This window comes from Pongo abelii, chromosome 20 (assembly GCF_028885655.2).
Source record: "Pongo abelii isolate AG06213 chromosome 20, NHGRI_mPonAbe1-v2.0_pri, whole genome shotgun sequence".
NCBI lineage: Eukaryota > Metazoa > Chordata > Mammalia > Primates > Hominidae > Pongo > Pongo abelii.
Genome location: NC_072005.2, coordinates 59600360 through 59619288, shown reverse-complemented (window position 1 = coordinate 59619288; position 18929 = coordinate 59600360). Strand labels below are relative to the sequence as shown.

The following is an 18929-nucleotide window of genomic DNA, read 5'->3' as shown; positions in this document are numbered from 1 at the left end:
GAGCACGTTTTCCTGTTGTATTCTATTTATTTTTTCATCTGCTCCAACTTATTGTTTGATTTACCCTTTCCATCTTTTCATTTTTGTAATCTCATGTTGTTCTGTCTCTAAGCTGTCTCCATGGACCTGAGCACTTCCCCCAAATTTTCTTTTTTCAATCATGTTGTTGTGGCAAAAAAAAAAAAGAGGCCTGATCGAGACCCCAGGAGAGGGTTTTTTGTTCTCACACAGGAAGGAATTCCAGGCGAGTTGCAGAGAACAGTGAGAAGAGAGAGTTTACTGAAAGCTACTACATTACAGAGTAGGGCGACCTCAGAATGTGACCGGAAAATGCACCGTCTTTTTTTTTTTTAAGTTGTTCTGATATAGAGTCTTTTCCATGTGAAGATTTAACTGAGCTATGTCTACATGTGGTGGGCTGACAGCATGACAATGTTTAGTGTTCTGTTGATTTAAAGAAAACTATCCTTGACATTCTAGTGTGTAGCTTAGGAAAGCATAGCTATCATTATCTTGAAGGCATCTATTGCTTTGGATATTGGGCATCTGGACATTTTGCTTTCATAGGAGTCTGTCTTGCAAGCATTGCTAAGCTGCTTCCTCAGCCACAAACATCTTAGGACCAGGGTGGTGACTGGCCAGGACTCTGCCTCGCTAGTTTTAAGAAGGAGTTGATTTCTAAATGGTGTCGCCCTCACTCTCCTATGCTCCTGTTTCCCTAGCACTGTGGTCATTTAGACAAAGACATTTCCCCTGAACCCAGGTTTTGCTTTGCTCATCAGTTTGGACATGAAAGGGCTTTACTTGTATTTTCTTCACACCTTCTGATTTCCACTTGAATATCTTGTTTGATCTTAAGGACTTTGATTGCAGAAATTTCAGAGACTGTGCTTCATAGTTTAAAATATTCTTATAATTTATAAAATGTAGGTATATCTAATTTTGACAAACAGGGACTACAGATTGATAAGATATCCAGTTTTCTAATATATTAAATTTTCTTTGAGGCCAATTCCACGATCAATTTTTCCAGATGTTTGATGGTATACTATGAGGGTCTCTAGAGAAGGGACCTGCATTGCATACATATCAAACACGCTAAGTCCAGTGAACAATTCTTTTAATGGATCACCTGCTTTTCTCATTCACATTGGTGTCATGTCACTGGCAGAGGAAGGATGGGTCCGTGTAGTTTGAATGACAGGATGTGTGAGTTTACTCCTAGGGACACGGTGGGCACAGCAGACAGATGGGGCTGACTGCATCCTGCACCTGGGAGAGTCCAGGGATAGGAAGGAATCAGTGTCTCATTTTCTACCCTCCACAGGGAAAGAGAATCCCTCTGGCAGGACCAGCAGTGATGGACCCCAACACTCTCTCCATGGAACAGGGGAGGCAGTTCTTAAAGCAGTGTGGGATCCCACAAAGAGATGTGAGTATGGGAGCTGTGGGGTCACCTGGGAGGCAGGTGGAATGGGGGGATTCCCAGCCTGGGGGAAGGTTGACGCAGGCTCCCCGCCCATGATCAGGTCATATTCAGGGTTTTAAAACCTCCATACATGGGCACTGACCCATTAAAATCGATACGTAATTCCTCAAAGGGACACGGGAAAATGCCACCGCCACCGCCCCTTAGTTCCCACCTGGGAACAGCAGCGCTTCCCAATACCCTGGGCTGTCGCGCTGGGTTCCATTTGAAGGTCATCAGCAAACTCCTCACCAGCTCTGGAGTAAAGAACTGTGAGATTGCCTTTGCATCCTCATAGCTTAGCTCCCGCACATGAGTGAGAACATAAGCTGTTTGGTTTTGCATTCCTGACTTATTCACAGAGAATAATAGTCTCCAATCCCATCCAGGTTGCTGCGAAGGCCATTAATTTCTTCCCTTTTATGGCTGAGTAGTATTCCATTGTGTGTGTGTATATATATCACAGTTCCTTTATCCACCGGTTGATTGATGGGCATTTGGACTGGTTCCATATTTTTGCAATTGTGAATTGTGCTACTGTAAACATGTGTGTACAAGTATCTTTTTCACATAATGACTTCTTTAAAAAAAGAAAAAAAAAAAAAACAACGAAATGTGAGCCTGTCCAGCATTCCCTTTAAAATCTCAGGAAGTTGGGAGTTCTTCCTCTCCTCTGCGAAGGCTTCCTCCTGCCTGCAGAACTCAGGTTGCCTCTCCATTCTCCTTTCTCTGCATTAGATTGACTTGATGACAGAGAAATGGGTTGTTCTTGCCTCTGTGGAGGTTCTTCTGCGATTTCCTCTGAAGCCAGGAGAGGATCCGACAGCCCGCTGTGTCTTGAATAAAAAATGCCGGCCTTCAGTGGATCGGCCCCCCACAATTTCACAGAGACCTGGATACCAAGATGAGAGGTAAGACAAGTATTAGGGAGTAAGGTAGGGACAGCCTGGGGCATTCCCCAACCACTGTTTTCCTGTTGTATTCCTGTTGTGGGCTCAAGGTTTCTGCCTGAACACGCCTGGAGGTTTCCGTCTTGCATGTCCCCCCATGACATGGGCTGTGATGTGTGCGATGCCTGGTGTGAACATGCACATACGTGTCAGCATCGCAGGATCCTTAGCGGGCTGGTCCTCGCTTGGCTTTGTGCCTGCCTCTGTGTGAAGAGTGGCGTGTGGTCACAGGGGTCTCATGTGAAATTTCACGAGTATCAATAGGTTGAATATGAAAACTTTGCAAAGCTTTGAGCTTCTGGTTGGTTTTCTGAGTGAGAAGTCTATGAAAATAGTGGGTTTTCTGGAACTAGCTGGAAAAAAATAAGTAGTTGTTGGCTGTTCATGTCTTGGCTTTGATAAATATTGTCAGAGGGTTTCAGCTCTGAGGCACTGACTGCACACAAACTGAGAGCCCAGAAAACTTTTATGCAAGGCTGCAAATCTCACTTCACCCTCTAGAAATCAAGCAGCCTTTGGTTTATAAAATCTGTGTCCTGTTCTGGGAGTAGGCCAGGCTGGGAGAGAGTTGCAAAATAGCACAACTGGGACCTGGGTTCAGAGAGGACCAAGTTACAGTGGGCGTGACTCAGTGGCCAGTACGTCCCTCCATCCCTGCTTGGGTAAATAGGGGTAGGAGGGACTTTCGTCTGGTGTCTGTGTAATGTTTTCTCTTTTTCTTATGACTAGGAAATCCAACCATCATTTAATGAAGAAGACTGATCAGAAGCTCAAGGACCTGCCACAGATGGCCGGTCATTACGTCCACCATCGGGCTCAGTGGCCCCCCAGAGCCAAGAACCCACAGGAGCAACAGAGGAGACCCATGGGGCAGACGACTCCCTCAGCAGAGGAGGAGGAATCCAGGGTCAGTGGGGGCTTGAAAATGTTGGTAACCAATGGACACCAGAGAGTGGGCTTGAACATGGGACCCGTGATTATGACTTAAGAGTTCCCACTGGTCTCAGTCTGACCAGATTGGTCAGCCTCCTGTCTTGGCAGATTGGCCCATTCGGAGTCTGAGGAGCAGCCTCATTCTCTGTCCAGTGTCATGTCCAGCCTGGTGTTTGCTGAGTCCTCAACACTGGTTCATTATCTTCACTCTCAGACACACGCGTTCTTCCTCCTGGGATCCCTGTTAAACGGGTTCTGGGGAGGACGAGAATATCTTGAATTTCCAGGCAACCAACAGCCCATGGGCCTATGTCCCCTCCTAAACTAATCCATCTCCAAAACCCAGGCCGTGTGTGAACCTTTGCAGGTGCCTGTGGTTGCTGTTGACTCACTGCTCTCTGTCCTCCTCCACCTGCAGGTGAAATGCAAGAACTGCGGGGCCTTTGGGCACTCAGCCAGGAGCAAGACCTGCCCCATTAAGAGGTGCAGTGGGGCCCTTCCTCTGCAGCCCCTGGGCTCACACAAGGAGAAGGAGAACCTGAAACCAGCAAAGGCCCAGCTACCCCAGGCTCCAGGGCCCTTTATGAGGAATGACAGAGAAAAGGAGCGAAATCCAAGGTAAGGATTTGCAGGGTCAAGGACGATCCGTGAGGTCGGCGCCTCAGGAGCTGGTGTCTCCCCTAGTCTTTCTGTGCAGCCTTCTCTAAGCACACAAGGAAAGCTCCAAATGGAGGTGGGCGGGGGCCTCTGCCTTCCAGGATCCCTACTCAGAGCTTATTCCAGCGCTGAGGGTCTCTAGAGGGCAGGGGCTGTGGGAGACCTGGGGATGTCGCCCATGGCAGGCAGAGCAGCACCAGGGCCTGAATGAACTTAGGGAACCTGGGGCCATGGCGGGGGTGGGGGGTGGGGGGCGGAGCTTCCTGGAAGTGGGGCTGCCTCTGAGATGAGAGAAGAGGCTGTCTTGGCAAAGTTCACAGAGGCCTGAATGCCTCCCTCACCCAAAGCAAGGGCTAGGGCTGGGTTCCGGGAGGGTGCTTGGTTCCCAGTCACTGGTGTGAGCTGGAGGATCAGGCGAGTCCAGACAGTGAACGTGATTTCTTCTGCAGTCCCCAGCAGCAGCAGAGCAAAGCTCCGACGCAGACATTTCCCAGAACTCCCCAAGAGAAGACGCAGGAAGCCTGGAAGGAGCCAGCAGAAGACTGTTTGTTCCTGAGGGTGCGTATTCCCCTGGCCCCGCTCTGTTTCTCCTCTGAGTCCCCTGATTCCTTCACTTCTGTGCCCCTCATGGGTGGGGGTCATTTTTAGACCTAGGCTGCCCTGCAGGAGAACTGCGCTACACGAAGACTTCGCATACTCCGGTTTCCAGCTTCTTTTTCTTCTTCTCTTTTTTTTGAGATGGAGTCTCGCTGTCATCCAGGCTGGAGTGCAGTGGCGTGATCTCGGCTCACTGCAAGCTCCGCCTCCCGGGTTCACGCCATTCTCCTGCCTCAGCCTCCCGAGTAGCTGGGACCACAGGCACCCCCCACCACGCTCGGCTAATTTTTTGTATTTTTAGTAGAGACGGGGTTTCACCGTGTTAGCCAGAATGGTCTCGATTTCCTGACCTCGTGATCCGCCCGCCTTGGCCCCGCAAAGTGCTGGGATAACAGTCGTGAGCCACCGTGCCCGGCCTCAGGTTCTTTATTTGAAAGTTGGTTTCTGTACCTTTATTTGCAAGTTGGCCAGCAAATGCTGCTGGGCACATTTCAGTGCCCATGGGGAGTGACTGATCAGATGCCTTCGGGATACTGGCTGCAGATAAGGCGTCTCCTTCGTTTTTATACATGTTCTTACATCTGCTTTCAAAAGGAGCTGTGCCATTTCCAGTCTCCACATTGTGTGGGGAATTGGTATTCCTTTGATATTAACAATAGAGAACATAAAGACAGTTTTAATTTTCATATGTGATAGTCACAGCAAACAGAATGGCAGACTATCTTTCCCCAGCACTATTCCTGAAGTGACAGTTCTGCATATATTCAGTGACCATGTGTGCATTCTTTTCTGTGACGTTTAATTTCCTATGTCCTGTCTCTTTTGTAGGGTCTTCCCTATATTTGATCCTGATTTAGACGCAATCCCAGTGCCTGTTATTCTCCTCTGTTTCTCATGTCAGCCTGTCCATTTTCCTCTGTCCTAGCTTGCTTCTCATTTTCACACAGTTTCTGTTGTGATGTGGTTTTGCATGTGAGTTCCCTGCTTCATAGAGTTTGGGAATTCTACTGCTGAGCTGTCTCATGTCGGATGTTTTCTCCCATAGCATCCTACCATGCCACTGCCTGTCCACACCACCAAGAAGAGATCTGTCCTGGGCCCTGTGTCCACAGCTCCCCCGTCTGTCAACAAACCCGAGATGAGATTACTCTGCCCTTCGGGTCACAATGATCGACCTCAACTGAGCACCTGTGGACCCACCAACGGACATGGCGGGGACGTTACTGCCTCCCTGCTCCCTGTTCTGAAGAGCTCCCACCAGACCCCCACTCTCAGTGCCAGGCTGCCAGCCAACAGGCCCGACGTGTCCTCCCACGGTGCTCTCCAGCCTGCCATGCAGGCATTTGCCCCGGGCCCTGCCCTTAAATCCCAGGCAGAAATCAAACATCCCCATGCAGATGCAAAGCCCAGACCACAGCAAGTCAGACAAAAGTGTGGCCAGGACTCCAGAACCCAGGCACCAGGCAAGCAGCCTGCCCCCGTCCCCACCCAGACTTTCCAGAACCCCGCAAAGAAAGCAAGACTCAGCTCCTTCCCGACCCCCGCCCTGGGAACTCAGCCTCCCTGCACTGCAACTGGACTTGGATCCAAACAGGCCCCCAAGGCGACTGCAGAGACAGCAGCCACCAAGACCGCAACCCTGCAGCCCACATCCTGTCCTCCTGAAAACTCTGCTTCCGCTCAGAGCCCTCACTTCTCAAGGGAGCCTGAGGGGCGGGGTCCCCAGGTCTCAATGAGTGTCCTCTATGAGGACCTTCTGATCTCTTCCTCCTCTGAGGACAGTGACAGTGACTGAGGCCCCCAAGGCAAGAAGACCCAGCTTCAAGCCCATGTGACTTGGAAGTGGCTGAAAGGCTGAGAAAGGGAGAGGCAGGAAGTAGCCCTGTGTGGGGTCAGCCCTTCCCTGGCAGCGGTGCCTGTTCAAACGTGGACTCCAGATACTATCGGGGATCAACGAACCCTGCCTATTTACACTATGTAAATTTAACCTGTATTAAAATGGGGCTTATGAAAGTGTCCTATAGATTTCTTTTTCAATTACATATAATTACATGAGAAACTGAGTCAACATAAGCAAACAATGCTCCACTAGTGTCAATAGAAAGCTTTGAAACTCATCTGAGGGAGGGAGCAAACCACTGAAATTTGAGTAATTCTGGGCAAAGGGCCCTCTGATGGTAGTGGAAAACGTCAGTATCTTCTGACTCAAGAATATTTGACTGTGAAGGAGAGTTGTAGCGAGAAACGCTTAGCCTTGGAAAAATGGGGAATTTTTTTTTTCTTGGAAGAAATGTTTTTTTTTTTTATCAGTGAATTCAAACATTTAAGAAACTGTTCTTTTTTATACCGTATACATTTTTCCAGGATATCAAACAAGGGAAATGCTCCATTTATTTTATGAAGCTACCTAGACTCTGATTTCCACTGTGATAGAGAGGGCATCTCAGCTAGCGCATGTGTAAAGTTGAGGTACCAATATTCTCAGTGTTGGGGCTATTCAGTGGATTCAATAAGTTATGCAAAGCACGTCATGAATGGCACATGGTAAAATGTATCTTACTATTGTTATTATCATACCACAAGTAAACAATAGAGTAAATTCAAGTTTGTGAATGAATTTCCTTTATAATGATGTACTCTATTCGCCTTGGAACTTTTGTTATTAAAAGTCATTGTAAAATTCTGCTTGGTTAATTTCTTTGCATATAAATAAAATTCTGTGAACTATGACATGTCTTACTGGTGTTTTGAGTTTTCTTTTTCACCTCAGACCAATTTCCTTACATTTCAATCATCGTGTTTCATTTACTTGAGTAAAGAGGACTGGGTGCCCAGAGTGTCACCTGCAGACCTGTAGCTTCTGAGAAACACAGAAGCACAGGCACAGCCCCACCGCCACCTGCTCAATCAGTATCTGCAGCTGAATAACAACCCCAGGTGTTTCACATGTGGGTTAAGTGGGATAAGCAGGAACATAGACTGACTCTCAACTTGGTTGCACGTCGGAATCTCCTGGTGAGTTTCAACCACTACTCCTGGCTGGGTCGCACCCTTGGAGAGAGTCATGTTCTAAGTCCCATGTGAGGCTGGATATAGGGTTGGGTGGACCTTTGTGGTTAAGTCAAACATGGGTCAAGGTTAAGAAACACTGGAGGGAGAGGGCGAAGACAATGCTTCCCTAACCCGCCTCCTCCCGTTTTCACCTTGGGAGGAAACTCTCCTGAATCCAGAAAGAACAGAAGGCTCTGAGGGTGGGATTTCAGTCTCAGGAGAGCCTCCCTGTCTCTCTAGGACCTGGTCCCTAAAAAGCAGTGGATGGAAGTCTCCAGGCTGCCTCGTGGATGGGGGCTGGAAGCCATGAAATAAAAAGAGTGATCTGGAAGCTCAGGTTGAACTCCTCCAGCTTGCTTTAGTAAGGTAATTTTTAAATATACGTTACGTGAGAGCTATCTCTTCAACTCCGGCCACCCAATTTGCTGTACAAACAGTTTCCCTGATAGAGAAATTACAGTCTAGCGGGCTGCACCACAGGATCCCAGGCAGCCTGTGGGAAATGCAGGGGTGTAGATGGGGTGAGCATGGGGGCTGCCAGGGTGGAGGGAGGTTTCATCTTTTGTTTGTTCACCCTAAGTTCTGTGAAGCTTCCTTCTTTTGCTTGTACTTTCAGCAACCAGGGAGAGCCAGATACGGAGCCTTTCTTTTTCTGCCCGCGCTTGCACCCACGACCCATGCTTATCCCCGGGAACTTTCAGCCTCCCCCGCACCCAGCCCACCCTCCCTGCATTGCGCCACAGAGGCCAGGATGGAAACAGGGGCATGCATATCCAGCAGAGCTGTAGACGTTTGAGTGCCCCACTTACAACAAATTCCAAGCATATTTAGTTTCTTCTTTAATGTTGACGAAGTCAGGATAGGGACAGAGGAAGAAACTGGGGCGCAGAGCAGGAGAGTGTCTGCGCTGGTAAGGAAGGCAGCAGCAAAGCTCAACCCTCCCAGTGCCACCTGCCTGCTGGCTCCTTAAGGCTCAAATACGGAAGCTAGAATGCTTTCAAGTCACCCTTGAATCTTCACTGTTCTGCCAGGAAAAGAATGAATAGTAAGCAAAGCACATTCAGTTGCTTGTTTAAATCCTTCTTCTTTTACATGAGCTTCACTAGCATGGAAGACCAGGGAGGCTTCCTACTCCTTGTTTCCAGCTTGATGAACACATTTACTCCATGACCACAGTGCCTTCTCTTATCCCTCAACCCATCCTTTCCTTTTCCAGAAAATGATTTTTCTCTCAGCATCCCACCATCATCAAGACTGTCATGAAATATGTAGGTCCTTCAAGCGGGAGGCAGAATCTTTGTTACATGTTCATGTCTGTCTTTTACCCCCAATGATGACAGCGTCAACATCTCTTACAATGATTTCTTACACAACAATCCTTGCAAGGGTGCTTTGGAACAGGAGTGGACAAATGATGTCAAAAACATGAGGGCTACACAGGGAAAATGACTCAAAAAGGTACACTCGGGCCAGGCTCGGTGGCTCACGCCTGTAATCCCAGCACTTTGGGAGGCCAAGGCAGGCAGATCACAGAACAGGCAGGACTATTACTTTCACTGGAAAGCTAAGGAACACATAGATGGATAAAGCTAATGATTTGTCAAAATCCAAAATTTTAGAGCAAAGAGGGTGCTTGACCTTGGCAGGGTTGGTAAAGAGTGGTGGAGTTAAACTCTATGCAAGGCAGAATTTAACTGTCTTCTTCAAGTAATGCAGATGTATATAGAGTCATTTTAAGTCCTGCCCTCTTATTGTAGATTGGTGTTATTTTATTTCGTAACTTTGTTTGTAACAGGTTTACATTCATGGATAACGATTTATAGAATATGCCAATACAAATTTCAAATAAAATTGAGATATCTTAACATAACGTAGATGCAGAATGACCTTATAATTCTCCAGGAGCTGCTCCATGACAAATCATATTTAAAGAATGCACAATTGCCTCTATCTTGAGATGGCAGAAGACATAAGATTTTGCTTTTATGCCAGAAATAAATTGGAACCCATCACAAAAATCACTGAACACTATGTCTTGCTCTAAACTATGGGAAATGAAACACCAATATGTGATAAAATCATACAAGGTAGAAACCTAATGTTAGTAATTTCAAATTATATACTTATCTCTATATTCATACTTGATACAAGTAAAAGTAATAGCAATAAGGCATGATTTCTGAAACATATTAAGTGGAAGCCTCTTGTACAAATGGAGTCTTTAATGTGTTAAATTTTGTGTGTTTTACAAATCAAAATTGTGCTGTGGAGAATAAAGGTTCCTCTTCAAAACTTCCCTTTTGTTAAGAATAATAAGTTCTAAGAATGATAGTCCCACTTAAAAGCTTCTTTCAAGTTTCCTTCATGTTTCATACTATTAACAAACCTTTTACCCTACTAATAACTGTTTGTTGTGCCCTGGGCAGTTGGTAAATACAGTAAAGAAATAAGTAATCCTATGTCCCTGTACTGTTAACCAAAAGGCCTAACCCATATGTTTCCTGGCCTGCCCGGACAGGCCCAGACATGCCCAGGCATGTCGCAGCTTGCAGCCCAGGCTTCTCTCCTTATTTGGAAATGTTATTGTTCTCTTAGTTTCCCGCAACCAACCCCATCCGTTTCTTTGTTCCCCATTGCACCTTTACCTATTTAGGAAATTTTTAAGTTTTTAGCCAGTCGGTATCAGTCTAGATTGTGCAGTCCAGCTGCAGCCAATGGAGATAGGACACAGCAGTAGGGGCCCAATGCATTAGGAATAAGAATCCCTGCTTTCCTTTGTTCAGGGTGCTCTCATGGCAATCAGGCTTATAGGCAGCACCCTTCTGCAGAAGTAAAATTGCCTTGCTGAGAAATCTTTTGTTCAAGTACTCATTTTCTTTGCGACTCCCAGCTTTCATTTCCAGCAGTACACTGTGGGATTCATATGAGACTATGCTTAAACCAGAGAATACATCATTAGAAACTTTTGTGCCCAAGGGCTGCTCTCTGAAACCCAGTTTGTACTGTTACCACTTCCTCAAATACTGATTCTTTAAGTAGAAGATGGAAAACAATCTGTCAATATGAAGAGACTATGGATGTTTTCAGGAGGAGACAATCAGTTTCCACTAAGCATTCATGCACTATGGATGAGAGAAAACATTCGTATTCCAGCAATTGCCATTTGCAGACACCCTCTCTGTACAGGATTAGGTGATTCCTCTTGGTATCTCCTATCTCTTTGAGAAGCACAGTGGTCTTGTAGTGCACTTCTAATAATTCTGAAAATTGAGTCTATAATTCTCCTAGGGTATATTGAACAGTAGATTAATTTTGGAGCTAAAGTCCTTAGGCACATTACAAGTCAGTTTTCATTATCATTTGGATTAAACACCAACAATCAATGTCACTGCAGATTGCACTAAATTGCATTATGTGACATCAGGGATTGGTGTAGTGTGTCCGAGAGAGAATAGAGTACTGGGTTCTTAGTTTGTTTCTGGTTGGGCCAGTAAAACCCCTTCCTCAACCCTCTTTTCTGCTTCTCACTAGAGATGGAAACTAAAAACCATGGCTTCAGGCTGCTAAAAGCCTAAAACAAAACAAAACAGAACAACAAGAACAACAAAATTAGGCAGGTTGGACAAGCTTGGTACTAGGGGTCTTGAGCCTCATCTCTCTGCCAACTTAATTCTCAGGTCTCAGAATTATTCTTCCTTCCTGGGAAGCCATGGCTGTGGACCAGGTTCCAACCCCGAGGAATCCCTTTTGCTCTTAGCATCACTTTTGTAAATGCCTGTTGACATCCTTGATGGCAGATTCCAAGTCTCAGACTAAATGCAAAATACTCACCCAGCTCCACTCACTACCAGGACCAAGGTCTCTGTGCGGTGGTGACAACAACTAGTGCTTTTGTGGGAAGGAGGGAGGGTTCAAGCAATTCTCCTGCCTCAGCCCCCTGAGTAACTGGGATTACAGACATGCACGACCATGCTCAGTTAATTTTTTTGTATTTTTTGGTAGAGACGGAGTTTCGCCATGTTGGCTAAGCTGGTCTCAAACTGCTGACCTCAAGTGATCCACCCACCTCAGTCTCCCAAAGTGCTGGGATTATAGGCATGGGCCACCGTGCCCAGACTCTAAGGCTTTTTAATAAACTTTCACTCCTGTTCTGAAACGTGCCTCGGTCTCTTCGTCTGCCTTATACCCCTGAGTTGAATTCTTTCTCCTGAAGAGGCAAGAATTGAGGTTGCCAAAGACCCATACAAATTTGCCACCAGTGACTCAGACACCTTCCACTAGCAACATATTTGGTGCTGTGAGACTCGCTTATTTGCCGGTCCTAACACTTTGACCTTTCTGCCTTCAGCCAAAACCAGAATGAACAACAAGCAGAGGACATTTAGTTTTTGTTTTCCAATTCTATGTGTCATACTCCAGCCTCATTCACAGGTAGGACAGGGGCAGGTCTTACTCCTTTTTCCCCATAACTTGGTGAGACCATTTAGTACATGTACAGGAAGTTTTCACTTATCCCCACCCTAACAGGGTCTCAAAGGCTCCTAGCACGTTCCTCTTTAGACAGTCATATTTTGCCCACTATCCCATCATCTCCCAAAGCGTAAAGCAATGCAAGGGGTCTTACATTTTACACTATCTACAAGTCACATGTGAGTTATGTCAGTTTTTGGATCCGGGAGAACCCATAAGAATGAGAGTTCTGAGACAAAGACTCTTCATTGCCCAACAGGCAGCAAGAGCTTCAGATTTGCATTTCTTTCTTTTCCCTTCCCCTAATAAAATCGAGAGGATGCAAAGATGCCCAGGTGGATGCTGTCTACACCATAGATTCACATCGCAGCTGAGAATTCTCAAATTTAAGAACACCATTATTTATTATTATTATTATTGTTTTTTTTTTTTTTTTTGAGATGGAGTCTTGCTCTGTCACCCAGGCTGGAGTGCAGTGGCGTGATCTCTGCTCACTGCAAGCTCTGCCTCCCGGGTTCATGCCATTCTCCTGCCTCAGCCTCCCGAGTAGCTGGGACTACAGGTGCCCGCCACCACGCCCGGCTAATTTTTTTGTATTTTTAGTAGAGACGGGGTTTAACCACGTTAGCCAGGATGGTCTCCATCTCCTGACCTCGTGATCTGCCTGCCTCGGCCTTCTAAAGTGCTGGGATTACAGGCGTGAACCACCGTGCCCGACCCATTATTTTATTTTATTTTATTTTTATTTATTTTTTGCAACAGAGTCTCACTCTATCGCCCAGGCTGGAGTACAGTGGTGCCATCTCAGCTCACTGCAGCCTTCACCTCCCAGGCTCAGGGGATTCTCCTGCCTCAGCCTTCCAAGTAGTTGGGATTCCAGGTCGGTGCCATCATACCCGGCTAATTTTGTATTTTTGGTAAAGATGGGGTTTCACCATATTGGCCAGGCTGGTCTCAAACACCTGGCCTCAAGTCATCCGCACACCTCAGCCTTCCAAAGTGCTGGGATTACAGCTGTGAGCCACCGCACCCTGCCCCCACTATTTTCAAGTGGATCGCAAGAAAATCTTCCTAACTTTTGGCTCAGTAGAAGGCATTATCTTTGTTATATTGTTCAAATAATTTATCTATCTTGTAACGCCCATGAAGACAGTACCACTATCTTTCAAGGCTATTTTTTTACACTAAAATCTTTAGATAGTCTGGCACAGAAGCTGATAAAAGATGTAGGAAAACATAAGGAAAGGAATGCAAGGGGAAAATATCTCTAAACACAGTGGACTTCACCCTTTAGAATATGAAAACAGGCCGGATGCAGTGGCTCATGCCTGTAATCCCAGCACTTTGGGAAGCCAAGGCAGGGAGATCACCTGAGGTCAAGAGTTCGAGACCAGCCTGACCAACATGGAGAAACCACATCTCTACTAAAAATACAAAATTAGCCAGGCATCATGACGCTTGCCTGTAACCCCAGCTATTCAGGAGAGTAGGTGGGATTATTTTGTTTTATTTTATTTTACTTGTAAAATGAATAAGCAGGAGAATCGCTTGAACCTCGGAGGGGTGGGGAGGTTGTGGTGAGCCGAGATCGCACCATTGCACTCCAGCCAGGACAACAAGAGCAAAACTTTGTGTCAAAAAAAAAAAAAAAATATATATATATATATATATGAAAATAATTGATACTTTGAGAAAAAAAAAAGCCCATTAAAGATTCTGGACACAAAGCTTTGTTTTGTAGTGCTGTGGGATTGCTAACATGTCCGGTAGGCAGGAAGAAGAGAGAGAATGACCACAAGGATTCACAGAAATGTGAGCTCCAGTGGTGATGAGAGAAAGAGTAGAAACCATAACGCAACATTTTGATTTCCATTCAGTAAAAGTCATGAGGCTTAATTGAACATAATATCAATTGTTACTGCAATGCAACAACTTAATTCTGAGTGGATATCTGATTTAAATTGTAAAGATGAGTAATGAAATTTATAGAATAGATCAAAGGAGAACAAAATGATTTCTCACACAGCCTGAAAAGCATTAACGTGAAGTATAAAAGGAGAAATGACAATTCAGTTTATAAAAATTTTGAGAGCTGATATTAATAAAAAGATAAGAAAGAACAAAAACCAAAGAATTACTTGTTTCCAGCATATATAGTGTACTCAAATCAATAAGAAAAAGAAAGGCAATACAACTGAAAAAAATATTATCTATCTATATGTATACACACACACACACACACACACACACACACATATCCAAAATATATAAGGAACTCATACAACTCGATACCAAAAACATGAATAACTCGTCCTAAAATGGGCAAAGGACCTAAATAGACACGTCTCACAAGAAGAAATCCAAATAGTCAACAGACATATGAAAAAGAGACAGCTTCTCTAATCATCAGGAAAATGTAAAATAAAACTGTAATGAGCTACCACTTCACACTTGATAGGATGGCTATTATCAAAAAGACAAAGATAAGTGTCCGTGAGGATGTGGGAAATCCTTACACATTGTTGATGGGAATGTAAACTGGTATAGCCATTGTAGAAACTACTATGGAGGTATCTCAAAAAACATAAAAATAGAACTGCCATTTCATCCAACAATCACATGTCTGGGTAAATATTCAAAGGAGGAAGGGGGCGGTGGTTCACACCTGTAATCCCAGCACTTTGGGAGGCCGAGGCAGACAGATCACTTGAGGTCAGGAGTTCGAGACCAGCCTGGCCAGCATGGAGAAACCCCATCTCTACCCAAAATACAAAAATTAGCTGGGAGTGGTGGCAGGCACCTGTAATCCCAGCTACTGGTGAGGCTGAGGCAGGAGAATTTCTTGAACCCGAGAGGCGGAGGTTGTAGTGAGCCAAGATCGTGCCACTGCACTCCAGCCTGGGTGACAGAGCGAGATTCTGTCCCCCCAAAAATATATGTATATATAATATATATTTATTTATTTAATATATATTTATAAAACATATATTTTTATAACATTTGGTATAATTTATATTATATTTATATGAAAAATATATATTTATACACACACACACATATATAAAATCTCCAAAGGAATTTAAAACACAGTCCCCAAAATATATCTTGAATTCCCATGTTTATTGGAGCATTATACAGAATAACCAAGATATGGAAATAACCTCAATGTGCTTGAACAGATAAATGGATAAAGACTTTGTGAGATACACATACAACACACACACTATATATACATATAGTGCCATGCAACCTACACACGTGTGTGTGCATGTGTACACAGTGTACTAATACTCAGCTTTTAAAAAAAATGCCACTTGCAACAACGTAGATGGAGCTGGACGATATTATGCTAAAGTTATGCAAAGTGAAATAAGGACAAAAAAGAACGAGACACGGGCGTGGGGCACAAGGTGCTCACTGCGCAAGCGCCCGCTCCGCCGCGTGGTTTCCAGCTGGAGGCTGGGAGCGTTCGTGGCTTCCTCTTTTCTTGCTGACACTTCGGAGCTCTGGGAAGTGGCTGCACCTTGGCGGCTCCCCAGAGGGCGCGGTCTAATCGTAGGTCGTCAGCCTGGGTGGCTGGGCCCGGTTCGGGGCAGGGTTTGGCATTTCCAATGGTAGGGGGTTCGGGCCGCCCCTCCGCGGGACCCTTCCGTTGGGACAAGGCCGATCGCCTGGGCGGTTGGAGCCGCTATCCTGGCGCGAGACGGTGGACAAGTCCTATATTCAAGAGAAGATAACTTTGAACAGTTTCGAAGGATCTAAAACCTATGTGTCTGCAGACATCAATGAGGATGAAGAATTAGTAGAAGAGATTAATAGATGAAACACGTTTGCTGGCTTTGCAGGTGGTGGGTCTGCCTGGGCATCGGCGCGATGGAGGCGACGCCCTGAGGGGCCTTAGCTGCCCTGAAGCTGTAGACAGGTGGCAACGTGGAGGCTCAGCAGTTGACAGACACAAGAAAGCAGCGCCGAACTGCAGGTTTATCCGCAGCTTTTATTTTGAAAACAGTGCCACGAAACCTGCAAATCTTGGTGTCCCAAATGGTCAATACCAAGCTGAAAACCATCTGGGAGAGGAAAAGCATTGTGCTTTAGACAGGCCGTCTGAGACTCGTGCAGACCGGCTTTTGAGAACTGGACAGGTGGTGGATAGATGAGACTCCATACACCCGAGGAGCCCCGCCATGCATAGTGAAGAAGCTAGATTAAAGTCGTTTCACAACTGGCCAGCCTCTGCCCACTTGACCCCAAGAGAGCTGGCTACTACACAGGCACTGATGACCAAGTGCAGTGCTTCTGTTGTGGCGGAAAACTGAAAAACTGGGAACCTGGTGATTGTGCCTGGTCAGAACACAGGAGACATTTTCCTAATTGCTTCTTTATTTTGGGCCACAACGTTAATATTCGAGGTGAATCTGATGTTGCGAGTTCTGATAGGAATTTCTCAAATTAACAAATTCGCCAAGGAATCCATCCATGACAGGTTATGAAGCCCGGCTCATTACTTTTGGGACATGGATGTACTCCGTTAACAAAGAGCAGCTTGCAAGAGCTGGATTTTATGCTATAGGTCAAGAGGATAAAGTACAGTGCTTTCACTGTGGAGGAGGGCTAGCCAACTGGAAGCCCAAGGAAGACCCTTGGGAACAACATGCTAAATGGTATCCAGGCTGCAAGTATCTGCTAGAAGAGAAGGGACATGAATATATAAACAACATTCATTTAACCCGTTCACTTGAGGGATCTCTGGTAAAAACTACCAAGAAAACACCATCACTAACTAAAAGAATCAGTGATACCATCTTCCCTAATCCTATGCTACAAGAAGCTATACGAATGGGATTCTGTTTCAAGGACATTAAGAAAATAATGGAGGAAAAAATTTAAACATCTGGGAGCAACTATAAAACGCTTGAGGTTCTTGTTGCAGATCTGGTGAGCACTCAGAAAGACACTACAGAAAATGAATCCAATCAGACTTCATAGCAGAGAGAGATCAGCCCTGAAGAGCTGCTAAGGCGTCTGCAAGAGGAGAAGCTTTGTAAAATCTGCATGGACAGACATACCGCTGTCGTTTTTATTCCTTGTGGACATCTGGTCACTTGTAAACAATGTGCTGAAGCAGTTGACAGATGTCCCATGTGCAGTGCAGTCATTACTTTCAAGCAAAGAGTTTTTATGTCTTAATGTAACTCTACAGTGGGCGTGCTATGTTCTTATTACCTTGATTAAATGTGTGATGTGAACCAACTTTAAGTAGTCAGCACTGAATTCCATCAGCATTTGCTGCCAAGTAGAAAAAAAAGCAAGCCGGGCGTGGTGGCTCACGCTTCTCAGCACTTTGGGAGGCCGAGGCGGGATCATCCTGGCCAACATGGTGAAACCCCATCTCTACTAAAAATACAAAAATTAGCTGGGAGTGGTGGCATGCGCCTGTAGTCCCAGCTACTTGGGAGGCTGTAGCAGGAGAATCGCTTGAACCCCGGAGGTGGAGGTTGCAGTGAGCTGAGTTTGTACCACTGCACTTGACAAGAGTGAGACTCCGTCTCACAAAAAAAAAAAAGCAAAAGGAAGTGCTTTAGTTGGGAAGCTAAACTTTGAATTTTTGCATTTTTTCAGGGTATTAGCTGTAGTATTTAATCATTTTTTTCTGTTGTTTAATAGAAACCCTAGGCCAAGAAATATTCTATTATAACTGATCACAATATATATTTGTGGTATACTGACTTAGTTTCTAAGTGTAAGTGAATTAATCATCCAAATTTTTTATTCTTTTCAGAGAGGTTTAACAAATGGAGCATTCTGTATAAACATGGAGATTGGAGTTAATGCATCAATCATATAACTGATTTTGTGTGAAAAAGGAATGAACTGTTCTATACTGGTGGAAAGATACATGTTAGTTTTGGATGTTTGTGTTTTAGGATTCTGTCCATTTTCTTTTAAAATTATAAACAGGTACTTGTGTGAATGAGTTTTTAAATGCGAAGAATAATTGTTTAGGCCAGGCTTGGTGGCTCACACCTGTAATCCCAGCACTTTGAGAGGCTGAGCTGGGTGGATCATTTGCGCTCAGGAGTTCAAGAACAACCTGGGTAACATAGTGAAACTCCTGTCTCTACTAAAAATACAAAACAAAACCAAAAAAATTAGCCAGATGTGGTAGTGCATGTTGGTGGTCCCAGCAACTTGAGAGGCTGAGATGGGAGGATCCCGTGAGCCTGGGAGGTGGAGGCTGCAGTGAGCTGAGATTACAACACTGCACTCCAGCCTGGATAACAGAGTGAGACTCTGTCTAAAAAAATAAATAAATAAAATAAAAAAGAAGAGTTGTTTAAATACACTTAAAAAGAGTCAAAAATGGGTAAAACTGGAAGTTTAAAAATGCTTCATAGAACCCTCAGGGTTCACATTTCAAGATTCTCAAAACAGATGTAGTGCAGATGTGAGTTACTACAGAGAATAGTTTGAAAGTGAAACTGTTAAAAATTATATTTTTGTTGTATTTTCTAACAGAGTATTTTTATGGTCTCCTAAACTCTGTTGATGACTAAGTAGTAATCAACAAAGTTGATTTAAATGGATAAGTAATACTCGTTTAAAGCACTGCAAATTTAAATGAGAGTTTTAAAAATTAAATTATAACTGTCTTGTTCCTCTTTTACTATGCAAATCCTTAGCTCTTCACCTTAGCACTGTCTTCTGCTTCAGTTTGGTTACATAAAATTGCATTTAACCTGTAATATTCAACATTTTAAAATCTTAATTTAAAGCACCCTACAAGGGAAGAAAAGAGTGAAAAT

General features: G+C 44.8%; 2 protein-coding genes across 2 annotated transcripts; both read left to right on the top strand.

The window, feature by feature from the left end:
* The first annotated feature begins 3122 nt into the window (after positions 1 to 3122).
* Positions 3123 to 6615, top strand: LOC112130168 (protein FAM90A27P-like). The gene is made up of 4 exons (XM_024238075.3): positions 3123 to 3325; positions 3770 to 3969; positions 4458 to 4566; positions 5651 to 6615. Exons 1-4 carry the CDS (start codon positions 3140 to 3142, stop codon positions 6398 to 6400), a joined length of 1245 nt encoding a protein of 414 aa, XP_024093843.3. The 5' UTR covers positions 3123 to 3139; the 3' UTR covers positions 6401 to 6615.
* A 936-nt stretch (positions 6616 to 7551) lies between these two features.
* On the top strand, positions 7552 to 17377 carry LOC100937717 (E3 ubiquitin-protein ligase XIAP). Its single transcript, XM_054539262.2, is given in 5 exon segments — positions 7552 to 7620; positions 15686 to 15993; positions 15995 to 16383; positions 16386 to 16574; positions 16577 to 17377. Coding segments are annotated over 5 exon segments (1692 nt in total). The 3' UTR covers positions 17314 to 17377.
* The last annotated feature ends 1552 nt before the right edge of the window (positions 17378 to 18929 follow it).

What these genes read in the sequence shown, in the direction of transcription:
- LOC112130168 (XM_024238075.3), top strand. Translation starts at nt 3,140, where the DNA reads ATGACTAGGAAATCCAACCATCATTTAATGAAGAAGACTGATCAGAAG. An exon ending in CAGAGGAGGAGGAATCCAGG is followed by an intron (nt 3,326 to 3,769) that starts GTCAGTGGGGGC and finishes CTCCACCTGCAG; the next exon opens with GTGAAATGCAAGAACTGCGG. An exon ending in AAGACTGTTTGTTCCTGAGG is followed by an intron (nt 4,567 to 5,650) that starts GTGCGTATTCCC and finishes TTTCTCCCATAG; the next exon opens with CATCCTACCATGCCACTGCC.